The 13,075-nt window shown below is 37.1% G+C and overlaps 1 protein-coding gene across 2 annotated transcripts in view; it reads right to left on the reverse strand.

Annotated features, from left to right (window-relative positions):
- Positions 1–3,086: 3,086 nt before the first annotated feature.
- The window catches only part of NTRK2 (neurotrophic receptor tyrosine kinase 2), a 203,262-nt gene continuing 193,273 nt past the window's right edge, over positions 3,087–13,075 (reverse strand). For both annotated transcript variants that reach the window (XM_015849248.3, XM_085530321.1), the window contains 2 exons: positions 7,351–7,509; positions 3,087–6,517 (listed from right to left, as the gene is read on the reverse strand). In XM_015849248.3, the coding sequence (XP_015704734.2) occupies positions 6,332–6,517; positions 7,351–7,509 (345 nt within the window). In that variant the 3' untranslated portion in view covers positions 3,087–6,331. The remainder of the gene's footprint in view (positions 6,518–7,350; positions 7,510–13,075) is intronic.

Consider the following 13,075-nt stretch of genomic DNA (forward strand, 5'->3'; position numbering starts at 1 on the left):
TGATGCTTACATGGGCCAGCCTTGAGACTTTCTGCAGCTCTTGTTGCTGCCAAAAACAGTTCTTTGCAACCAGAGGTGTTTCATTTCAATATGGCAGCACAGCCCACTGAGTCTGGAAGACAACTACATTTTGCTGAGAAAGCAGACAGAACACATATAAGCCTCTGACTGAACACAAACTGCAAACAAAGCTTTTCAGTTTGAAGTGGGGTTATTTCATAGCCTTAGACAGACTATGCACTGAGGCTTCTTCTCTGTGGGTTATTTTGTTTTGACCTTTTGAGTGCTTATCACTTGCTAACCTCATCTCAAAGAGGCATCCTGGCAGAGGGAAGCAGACACATAAGGAAGTGGCTCACACATTGCTTTACTCTAACCTTGAGGAGATTGGTTTACATCTATAGCTGATGGGGAGCTCTTCAACCATCTTAATGAACTTTTGTCTGGATGCTAAGCACTCTGTATTCTAGATTACTAATATTTTTTTAAGGACTTGGGTCTAATGCTCTGTTTAGGCTGACATGTTAAAAAGAACAAACCTTCCTCTTCTGCATTTTTAATGGAACTTCAGTTTGAGAGATACATTTTGCAAAAAGCTGTAAATACATGCAGACAGCATAGACAAATTTCTTGAAGGCCTTTTTCTGGTAAAATATAAACAGATATTTGCAAAGCCAGCTCCCCAGATAAATGAGTTAAACTATGGTCTTTGGTGTGGAAAACAATAACAACAACAAAAACAAGAAGCAAAACAAAATGAAACAAAAAGACTCTACCATTACATTAAGATTTAATATTTCTTTTTTTCCTTTTAATAGGGGTCGCCTCTTTCATCAGTTAAGAATTCAGTGCCCTGTTTTTCATTCAGGGTGTTAGAATGCAAATCTATCATGCTTCTAATGACACCAAACTCTTCCTTAATTTCATCCTTTTTGAAAAGAAAGGAGATAAATGAAGGCATTCCAACAAAGAAAACACGCAACACTTCATGAAAATTGTAGGTCTTTAAAGTAATCATTTTATCTTTCTTTTGGATGACATTGTTTATTGTAAGACATAATTTTTATTAAATACACTGGAATACAAGAGACTTTCCATGTCATGTGGAGAGAAACTGGTCACATGATTCACAAACAAAACTTTTAACACTGATACCTAGGCATCACTTCGAAATCAGCCAAGATGCAATGAAAGTTTTAAAGCAATGACTGGTTATAACAAACTGCAAAACAAGAACCACTAAATATTTGCACAGACACATCACATTATAAAGAAAGAAAAGGAAAAAAGAAAGAAGAAAAATAGTTCCACATACCAGGTCACAGTTTGGTGACAATATAGAAATTTATATTTATATGTAGGTATCTTCCTCTTTATCTCAAGTGACAAAGAGAGAGATATCTAGAAATATATATATACATAAAGTATAGGTGGAGAACAGGGCTGGGGCAAATATATAATAATGGGGCAAATAACTGATTCTTTATTCAATTAATCATCAGTGTTGAATTAAGTTGCTTTTATATAAAACATTCTTAGCTGCTATTCTTTGTTACAGAAAGATAGACATAAGCTGCAATATATAGGCCTCTAGAAAAATTTGATTTTATTACATACTCCAATCAAATGGCCTTACTACTGGCAACTTCTATTATCCTTGCACAAAGTACTCAGTGTTTATAAAATACCAGCCAGTCATCACTTGGAACTTTCTACAAGCAAACAAAAAATTCCCCACAGACCTGGTCTAGAATGCATAGACGGTAAAATAATACACCCATCGTTTCCCATTTCTTCTCCTGAGACATGTTTAAAAGATGGCAAAATAGTCACTTGGTTGCTATTGTGAAATTCACAGTGTTTTCCCTGCAACATGTAGACTTTTTTTTTTTTTTTTTTTTTTTTTTTTTGCACTTCATATTTATGATGAACATAGCATTCCTCCCCCACTCCCCACCCCAGCCCAAATAAAGGTCTTTTTAACTAAGGCTCTTAAAGGACCTCTTGATTCACAACAGCAGTGGCTCATCCCAGCCCTGACAAGAAAATACAACTTCCTGTGCTATCAAAACCTTCATCTTTGATTAGAAACCCTGATCTATTCACCATCCCTTCCCTGGCTCCCTCCCTCACATTTTATAGCAGTATTTGAAATTCCCTTACAGGCTGCAACAACTCAGACAAAGTCTAACACATGTGCACTATATCTTAGTCAACCAGTGATCTGATCATTTGACTGGGTTGTTGTTTTATTTCTTTTTAAAGTGTTCTATAAAGTCTACATCAACCACAGCAAATACATTATCTGGGAAAGGTGGAGAAGAGTAGAGAGGAGGAAGGCAAGAGGGAAGGAGAATGAAAGAGAGCTAAAAGAGAAACAGATGAAAGAAATAGAAGGAAAGAAGGAGGAAAGAGAAGAAAAAGGAAATGAAAGAAAAAGTGAGCAAGAAAGATAGAGAAAAAAAGGAAAAGAGTAAAAGAAAGAAAGGAAAATATAGGCATTTACTTTTTAAACTATAGACAATATAAACATATGCTGGTTTACAAATCAAAACGAATAAAGAAATTTTAACAAGGGTACATTCCATCATGCATCATGGGGTGCTGTTGCTTTACAAATACCTGTTCACCACCACCAGTTCTGGGTTCTGTAGATCAACTGAGAGTGAAGGATAGTGTGACAGCTGCTACAATTGTTAGTGCTGAATCAGCTTTCTCAGTGTCCTACAAGTAGTATTGCAGTCTGAATAGTCCAGCTCATTCTTGGAATTATTTCACTACTGCAGATGAGTATAAAATGCTAATGGAGCTGCACTGTTATTCTAGGACAATAAAATAACAATAGCACAAACCCAGAAATGACAGCCAGTCAGAAGCTCTACTTTTGGAGCTTGGAAGTTTATCTGTTCATTTCTTTGTGATGAATCAACAAGTGAGATGGGAATGGAAGAAGTGTTTTTATGCAACCATATAGGGGAGGAAAGTGCTTGTTATATCTCTGGCATTCTAACATTGCCTCTGCTGCACACCAGTGAAAAAGCTGAATCTTACAAACATAGAAAAAGAAACATCAAAAGAAAATATGATTTTGGTTACTCAGCAGACTTAATCAATTTATTAATAGCACTCTAATTATCATTTGTTATAACGTAGGTGTATGTAAATTTATACATATACACACAATCCATACATAATGTGCATGCATGTCTGCACATATAAATAAAGTACAACAGACATAGGCATACATGTATATGCTATGTGTGTATATATATATGCCATATGCAAGCACACATATATTATATATATGATCAGTTCATAGCACAGTCCAGAAAGACTTTTAAATGAGCCTGATTTTCATACTTACTCAGTGTACACAATTTAGCGGACAGTGCAAGCATGATGAATATGCACATATACTCACCCTTTACTGGGATTTGAGAACATTTCTTCCTTTTCTCTGCTCATTCTGCTACACTTATCCACCTTTTAGTGAACAAATGCAAGATATGTATAGCTTCAGTTTATATCTTGTCTACTCTGATTACACATTTTATGCGCTATCAAGAACATTAATGATATTGTTCAAGGTTACCATACTGGTGGCTCTGTAGAACATTTGGTCCCTTAGAGGTTCAACATACTGCTATGTTATTGCACAGTGCATTGTAATATTATTCATTTTGTGAAATGACTACAGTAGTCTCAATAGTAAATAAAAAAGAAGATGCCACTAATTATAATTTCAAGGTTTTGTGGGTTTGGGTTTTTTTGTTTTGTTTTGTTTTGTTTTGTTTTGTTTTATAGGTGTTGATTTTTTTGGTATTCATTCTTTCTGTGCTTGCAAAACCCACCTATTTGCTTTCAGGCTGGAGCCTGCTTTTCAGTAGAAGCACCCCAGATGCCTTTTCCTTAAGCTCATAAGACCTAAGACAGAATACAGAAAGCAGAAACTCAGCATCTCTCCCTCTGTCACCTGCAGCCTTCTCCCACTGCACAGCATCAGTGGACAATTTCTTTTCCACCACTCTTATTTAGAAAATCAGACTCAAATTCCTTTAAAAGATGAAACTCAAATTCTCAAATGAATGGGTTTCAGTGGATGGTCAGTCCTTATCTAGCTTTCTATATGAACTTCCAGGACAGTCTAGATAAAATCTTAAGGCCCACTCTATAGGAATCTTCCTCTGGCTTTTTGTGTGTTTCCAGTTCAGTAGCAATTATGAAATAACATCTTGTTTCTTAAAGAAATACTGAGTATGGCTTTGTAGATACACTGTCATGTTTATTTGTAATGCTGCCCTTTCAATGACACTGAGAAGGGTAAAACGCCATCGTTGTTCAGTGAACTGTTTTATTCTGAAAACATCTGAAATCTTTATATGCTGACTCTAAAAGCTTCAGAAGAAAGAAAACTGAAGTACCTCAATAAATAATATGTGCATGCAAATAATATATTAAATGTATTATGAGAACATTTACAAAAATAAAATGCTTAATTTATTAAATAAAATATCCCCAACACAAAAATGAAGGACTATTTTGATCTGGCTCATATCAATCAGAAATAACAAAAAAGAGAAAAACAAAGTTGTGGGGTTTTGTTTTTTGTTGTTGTTGTTCTTTTTTTGTGGGTTTTTTTTTTTTGTTGGTTTTTTCTTTTTTTTTTCTTTTTTTTTCCAGTTATGCCCCCTCACAGAGGGAGGCAAAAGTACTAAGGAATAGATAAGGTAGGTTGTCTGTTGTAAGAATTCATATTAAAAATAACCCTAACTCTAAATTTGAAATCTTCAACTTCCAGTTTGAAAAATAACAGATATGCCCATGCACTTGTCGTCAACACAGTGGCCATGCAAAAGTACACACACAGTGCCCATCCAACATAAAAGAAATTATTTAAGAAAGACTGGATGTTGGTAATGACAGCACTAATACCAGTACAAACATGGTGCTGAGCTCAAGGTCTTTACACTCTGAGAAGTGAGCCATAACCTCAGAGTAATTTGTTTTCCCCAGGTATCTCACTTTATCCCCTTCCATGGCTCAAATATAACCAGTGATGTCCATGCTTTAGATTATTCATGTAGTATCAGTCTATTGTATCTGTAACATTGTAAAGGCATTTTAACATAGCTAATGTCTTTGATTATCCCCTTTCAATGAAATATAAGTTATACCATTATGAGTTTGCTATGCCTACTAAGGTGTTTTACAAGATGAGTGACAGCTTCTGCACAAAGGGCATTAATCAACAGAGACCATGCACAGTTTTGCTTGCACGGTTTGAAATAAAAAGGATTGAGGAAGGAATATGCTGCCGAACAAGCAGAGTGTAAGATGCATCTGCCCCAGCATCCATAGCTTGTCCTGTCTTATCAAAATCCTTAGTTTCGTTGTGTGATCCTGAAATTAGTACTGTACATTAATAAGCCTAGCTTCAGCCATTAAAAAAGACTTGCTGGAGAACATTTTTGTACCAGTGGCGTGACAATATCCTAGCAGAAGAAGAAGTAAGGGAATGTGTTTACTTATCACGTTGCAACATAATTGCGTGCAGTGCTGGCAGCATCTTTTTCCCTTTTAACATAAACTTGTATCTGGCAACGAAAGGTACTGGCAAAGTACCTCCTAGAATCCCCTTACTCCTCAGAAAGACTCTCCAGGGAAAGTGCTAAACCTCCTTTTGCCTTCCATCAAATGATTTCAGTGTTTTTAGTGGAGTTTGATGCCATCTGATCCCACAGTTCCTCCAGATAGTGGATCACACAACACTGTCTTGTTTCCATCTGGCTTTTTTTCTCTGCAAGGAGTACTCTTCATGTAGAGAATACCAGTCTTCTTTTTCCACTCAAATGCCGAAGCAAAAAAATTGAGGTGAATCCATTAAATCTCAGTATCTTTACAGCAGACATCACAAAATTCGAGTCAAATGTATTTTCCCTTTTTTTTTCATCCACATCAAAGGCATGAATACAACAAGGCATTGTTAGTTGTGATGGGCAAACTGGAGAGTCTGCTGATATAACAGATCAGGTTTTTAAGGCCTTTGTCTATGCAGAGTTACAATAATGCAGAAGCCGAATTGATTATAAAGACAGGAGAGAAGAAAAAGATGATAGAAACTGAAAGAGGGAGAGAGAAGAGATATGTCTCAGTAATGTCTAAAAAGTCAATACTGTGTCTACAGATGGAGAAGTGTACATTGCTTGCCCTTTAAACGCTTCTCCACAACTTTGTCATTAATACTGTCAAAGTTAAGAACACATTTTAATGGAGTTCAGCGGCAGTTGAACACATTCATTCACACAGCCCATAGAAGTAATGCTATGAGAATTTAGCCTAAAATATCCAGGTAGACTGGAGATGCCTTGGCCAGGTTCTGAAGGAGGGAATGGATTTCTTTGATGTTGAGCCTCATGTGAGGTTCCCGTTGCCAGCATCCCAGCATCAAGTCATACACTTCCTTGGGGCATGTGCGAGGTCGCTGAAGGACTCGGCCCTGAGTGATGCACTCAATCACCTACAAGAAATTAGAAGGAAAGAATCAGCATGGCTGTGACAACTACTAGGTCTCATCTGCAGAAGAATTAGCTGCTGATGACCACATAAACCTCACTGGTGGCAGTCTGCAAAGGACTGTATTTCTAGTTGGATGCATAGGGAGTAGGATATGATCCTGAAAATCACTGTACATGTATGACACCAAAGACCAATAACTTCACTAACTTCATGCATGTCCCCTCCTTTTTCCCTAAGAAAATGATGGTCAGGAAGCTGTCCCATTCCTTCTCTTCCTGCCCATTTCTCTACCGCATTTAGTCTCAGAAGGAGGATACGTTTTCACTTTGCTCACATAAAGCATAAACCCCTTTGCCTTTCCTTATACCTTTTGAATGTTGCTGTGGCTAATCTCTGGAAAGGCATTACTTCTTATTCCCAGTACATTAATTAAGAGAGCTCCTGATTCCTTGAATCTATTTAATAATGCTTTTGAGCAACCACTTTTGTGATCGCATGAGTGACATTTAGCTGAAATCAGCTAAATGCAGTACAGGAATAAACTAAGCTCCTTTCCATTGCCTCATGGTCCTTCTCAAAATTAAACCATCATATACAAAGGAGGAAACTACATTCCAACCTAGTTCTGCTTGAACAAATTCGTTCTACCTTGGGAAGTAAAGGCTGAAAAGGAAGAAAATAAACAACAATGTTTATGGAAAGATAATAAATGATTGATATTAAACTTTTTGCCTTTACTAGATAAATTCACTCTTGTCCCTCCCCTGTAAAAATCATATAATTGATTAAAAAGCAAGCCTCCCCACAAGCAGTTTGGAAAAGTAATGCACAAACCTCATTGTTTGACAGCTGGTACCATGGCTGTTTGCCATAGGTAAAGATTTCCCATAACACAACTCCCAAGCTCCAGACATCACTTTCAGTGGTGAACTTCCTGTACATGATACTTTCTGGAGGCATCCAGCGGATGGGGAGCATGGTGTGACCCCCAACCTGAGAAAAACAAATGAAAAGTCAGAAGTAATTCCTGCAGATCCAATCAAGAAGACTATTAAGATATTAAAATGGCCACATACATGGTTTCTACTTTTCCTGTCCTTTGCCATTTGCTTCAAGGAGATTTTAAGAACTGGGGAGTTGTGTTCCAGACTCCTCTCCTCAAATGACAGTCACAACTGTGGTAGGTTTTTCAGCAGAATCTCCAAAGTTACTGTTTTTGAAGTACAAACTCATCTCAAAGTACAAACATTTATTTGTAAGTTCCTGACTAAGGAACTATAAATTAATTAATTTAGCTCACTTATCCACTTTAAATTAGGTGAGATTTACTCTCCATTTTAAGACTCAGGAAACCATAAGTAATTCATACAATGAAATCTGCTCTGATGATTCTCCTACAAAATCAGTGATATCAAGTGAAATCCACACTGAACTGACTGCATTATGTAATACGATCAAAATCCACACGGTTTAATCTCTTAATTTGGATTGAAAAAAAAAATTGCCCGTTGGTAATTTTGAACGCTGATCAGTGTATCTTATTACTTTTTCCCCATTAACTACCCAGTACCACATAGCTTTATAAAATTAATAGTCCTTTGGTCATATTCTTTTATAATTAACATCTTGTAAGACATGGAACCCTGTTCCAAATCAACTTATCTTGAATTCTCCAGGAAATTTTACTGAATTATTGCCTTTCTGAAGATCATTTAAAACACTTCTTTGTTTCAAAAACTGCTTCTATAAAATCTCATCACCTAACCATAATTTAAATCAACAAAAACAGTCCTTATTTCCAGTTTATAAAGAATCTGTTGTTCCAAATACTTCCCATTCTGACAGGACCACGTCATTATAGAAATCTACTCAGGTACTTTTAAAATAGCACAATGGCTTCTGCCACTGTGATGTAGATATATAAACATTTTGATAAAGTTTTACACCAAGGCAGTTGTGAATATTTATAAGGAAGTAAGAAAAGAGGAAAATTTTTTGAAGGACATCTAAATTTTGATTAATTGTCCTTTTCCTGTGCGAAAACATTTACTTATGAAACCATATTTGCACTTTTAAGGTTGTGTCAATTCAATACATCCTTTCTCCTTGTGAGATTTTTTTAATGTTGTGATAAATAACGCTCTCCTTATGTTAAAACAGCAAAAGGAAAGAAGACCCAACAGAAGTTCAGTCAGGTTTCATACTACTTCTAAATCACTCAGAACATCCATTTCCAGCTAGTTGCCAGTGATTCAGTGTTAGTGCAGTATACCAAAAACACAGCTATGGCTTCTAGAACTCAGCTCTGTTGCATACATTGCTGCAAGTCCACACTTGCCACTGAAGCTGTAAAAACAGAAAGTCATACCAGAACTTTCACAGACCTTCACGCCTAGTGTATCATTAAGCACTTTTCCCTCTATCTGTGAAGCTACATGAGGAGGAGTATTTTTTTCTCAGATGTCAAACAAAAGGCAGGTTCCCAAGTTTAATCTCTGATTATGTTGTGGATCTTCTGACTCAGCACAAACTGCTGTATGCAGATTCTAGAGCTATTCAAAACAGATCCTACACCTGAAGATTCCAGTGTAACTTCTATTTACAGAGAACAGATATATGCTTTCAAAAGTTTTTTTCAATCAGACTGATTAGTCTTTGTGATATCGTTTATCCCTTTGACTGGCAGAACTCCTGTAAGACACTGGCCATCAGTATTTTTAATAATATTTGACCAAGTCATTCAAAGATGTGGAGAGTTCAAACTGATGCATGAAGATAGCTTCAGTTTTCCACCTTATCATAAACTAAACTGACATGGTAACCAAGCAGCTCCAAATCACCACTTTTACTACTGTCTTGAGAGACATTTCATTAGCAAGTTAGAAAAGTTAGTCCCTTTGAAACATGCAGTCACATACACCCGGCCAAAGGGCAAGTGCCATTAAAAGATGATTAGTGATGAGAGGCTTTTGGTCTCATTAAATATTAAAATGGCTCTTAGATCTGGTCATCACATAGCCTCTGCAATTGGTTGTTTTCAGCAATTTCTTTGACTCATTCCTTAAAAATTAATGAAAGCTATAAACAATAAACCAAGTCTCTCTATTTTTTCTTATTTGTCACATCCTTCATTAAGAGATTTTTTAAAGAGCAATTAAAAATACCACTCTCCAAAACTTTCCCATCATTCCTTGCTACTGAATAAAAATGTACTTCTGGTACAGCTCTGAGCCTAGTTTCCAGTGTCATTCAGTAACATGACTATCTCTATAATGATGGTGACAAATGACCACCAAATGATAGTTTTGCAATAAGCTAATCTGTAACATAATAGACCTAGGCGTCTCTCTTGGTAGTCCGAGCAAGACTGGCAGACTGGCTCATCATTACTGGTCCTCACCAGGAATTCAATTTGCAGATAAGCACAAACCATAACACTCTTTGGTGTCTTCCCACATAGCTTCACCTGGAACTGTGTCCATTTCTGTTTTTGGAAGCAGAAGACTTAACTGAGAAGAACACCATCTTAGGAATAAGAAGTTCTGAGATGTCTCCAACTCTATCCTGGCCAATATCTACCACATAAGGCTACCCCCCCAAGCCTCGGAGTCTTTGTGACAATAATATTTAACTCCTTTGCAAAAGAACCAACACTAATATTATATGAGGTCCTCTTTTTCTTTATTTTATTTTATTTTATTTTATTTTATTTTATTTTATTTTATTTTATTTTATTTTATTTTATTTTATTTTATTTTATTTTATTTTATTTGTTTGCCAGATTTCACTGCAACAAAGAGAGCAAACCTGTGCAACACTGAGCAACACCTGTGGCAGTCTGAGCACCTCCTACCTCTGGTCCAAAAATATCTTCAACTGTAATTAAGATTTCAGCTCATGCCACATAAAAAACAGTGATCAGGGTCTGATCAAAGACACTGTTTATAAATGCACATTTCTTCTTTAGTGATCAGAGGCTACCGAGCCAACTATTGCTTGGTTGTGTTAGGTATATGCTCAAAATGAAGCATGTGCTTCAGAACCTCCTTTAACTGTAGCCCAGGGCTTGACATCACAGTTCTCAGGCTGCCTGAAACAATTTGCCAGTAAGTTGTGAGCTGCTTTTGATACCTGCTGAGTCCAAGCACCCACAGCTGGGTCATTAATAGCAGTGAAGAGAGGCAGAGTGCCTTTTCACTCTTGTTACCAAATTCTCAGCACAGTTATGGGGTGTTTCCCAAGATGGATCAATGAAAGTAAGCATGAGTATACTGACTAAACCTTAAAGGTTCTGAGTTCTTAAAAGGGATGTTCTCTGAATCTATTTTAATAAAAAATGCAAGTATTCATTTCTGATGTGCACACTATAATCACAGAATCACAGAATTGTAGGGGTTGGAAGAGACCTCTAGAGATCATTGAGTTCAACCCCCCTGCCAAAGCAGGCTCCCTATACCACGTCGCACAGGTAGGCATCCAGGCAGGTCTTGAATATCTCCAGAGAAGGAGACTCCACCACCTCCCTGGGCAGCCTGTTCCAGTGCTCTGTCACCCTCACTGTAAAGAAATTAGTCTGCACACTCGTGCGGAACTTCCTATACTGTACTTTCATCCCATTACCCCTAGTTCTATCCCCACACACTACTGAAAAGAGACCAGCCTCACCACTATGGCTCCCACATCTCAGGTATTTATAAACCTGGATCAAGTCCCCTCTCAGACTTCTTTTTTCAAGGCTAAACAGACCCAGTTCCCTAAGTCTCTCCTCATAGGGGAGATACACCAACCTCTGGCTTTTGCAAGCCCAATAGAATACAATAATTTCCCCCTCCACTTTTTTTTTTTTTTTTCTCCAACTTCAAGTAGTTGGTTATACTGAATTTATGAAGTAAAAAACACAGCAATCAATTGTGTAGATTTGGAAACCAGACTTCCTTATTTACATTTACCATCTACAGATTCCCACAATTCCCTCAGAGTGACACTGCAGTAGTGTGTGATGGTGGCTTGTATGTACAGTCTCTGAAGACCAGTGCTTCTACTTCTACCAAGAGTAAAAACAGTAATCTGTTCACTTGCTCAGTCTTATAAAGCTGGGTTTCAGCCATGATCCTGCCCTATACATTGTTTAGCCTGACTGCTGCATGCATCTCTGCAGTGTCCCTCTGGTTACAAGTGGAGGGCAAGGCTTTTGCACATCAGGGTGGTAGTCTTGAAAGCAGAAACACTGCTGAGCATTTGCTTAAAATAGCTACATGTGACAAGTACATACCTAGCGTCTTTAATACAGCTTGAACTTAATTTGTTAAACTGGAACCACACTGCCTCATTTACTTGCTCTTAATAAAGCATCCTGGAAACCTGGGGTTACACAGCATTTAGAGTAATTTTCACAATTCGTATTTTGATCTTCTGGATTGTTTCCCCATACCAGGGTGATATAAATGCAATGATATGTTCTCTGCGAAGATTAGCATGTCTTGCTGTTGAAACGGAATTCCTCTCCTCTCTTGTGAGTCTCCGCTCTTTCCTCCTAATAAAATCTAGGAAAATATTTCTCACAGCACAAGAGAAAAATCAATAATTAATTGTTATTTTCATTTCTTCTGTGCCATGGCCTAGCAGACAAAGTCAATGTCTTCTCTTAAAATATCATCAGTCCTGCTATACCCACTTGCAGAAAAGCAATATATTATTTTCACAGTCTGAGCCACACCACTTCAGCATATGAGGTTATAAGTCATGAAATAACTATAATGAAGATTGTATGGCAACAGCTTCCACTTTTAACACTGCTTTAGCTCATTTTTATTCAAGAGGGTCTCATGTCTAGAGTTCTTAATTCTACCACTGGTATTGATTCTGAAAAACAAAATCATGTCCAGAATAACTTTTATTACAGTGTAAATTCGCTAGCTGTGGAACTTGAGTTTGATATTTTGTGTCAGCTTTGTGCCACTAGAGATAAAATTCTACATATTAGTCTTGGTGAAACTGCAAGTAGCATTGAGAAGATGGAGAAAGAACAACCACTAGCAGCCTTGTGTAACACAAGAACAACAAAACAAGAAATTAAATTTGTAGGTGGCAGGGTTCATAACAGACAAAACCAAGCACTAAGTCACATAACAAAGAGTTATTTATGGAATTCATTGCCACAGTATACTGCAAAAACCCAAGGTTTAGCTGGGATCAAAAAGTGATTAAGCACACTCATGGAGGATAAAATTTGACAAGGACTATCTAACATGATGATAACATATCCAGACCAGAAAGTGCCTGAGCAATAGAGTGCTAGAGGCTGAGTATGTGAGGAAAATGCTACTACATACATAACCTTTCTTAACCTTTCTCAGGCACCTGTTACACAGTCCTGAAGAAGGGCCTTTGAAAAGCTGTTGTGTCTCTACATTTTCAAAATGAGGTTTTTAATCAATGTCCCAGCAATACTTAAGGAGGGCTAAAAATAATTATGCCAAAAGGGTGGAATGATGGAAATTAACCAGATGAAACTGTCTGTGAACGATCCATTGTATCTTACAATTCAACTTCTTCCGAA

The sequence above is a fragment of the Coturnix japonica genome, chromosome Z (assembly GCF_054131305.1).
Source record: "Coturnix japonica strain WE chromosome Z, WE-NBRP24, whole genome shotgun sequence".
In the NCBI taxonomy this organism is placed as follows: domain Eukaryota; kingdom Metazoa; phylum Chordata; class Aves; order Galliformes; family Phasianidae; genus Coturnix; species Coturnix japonica.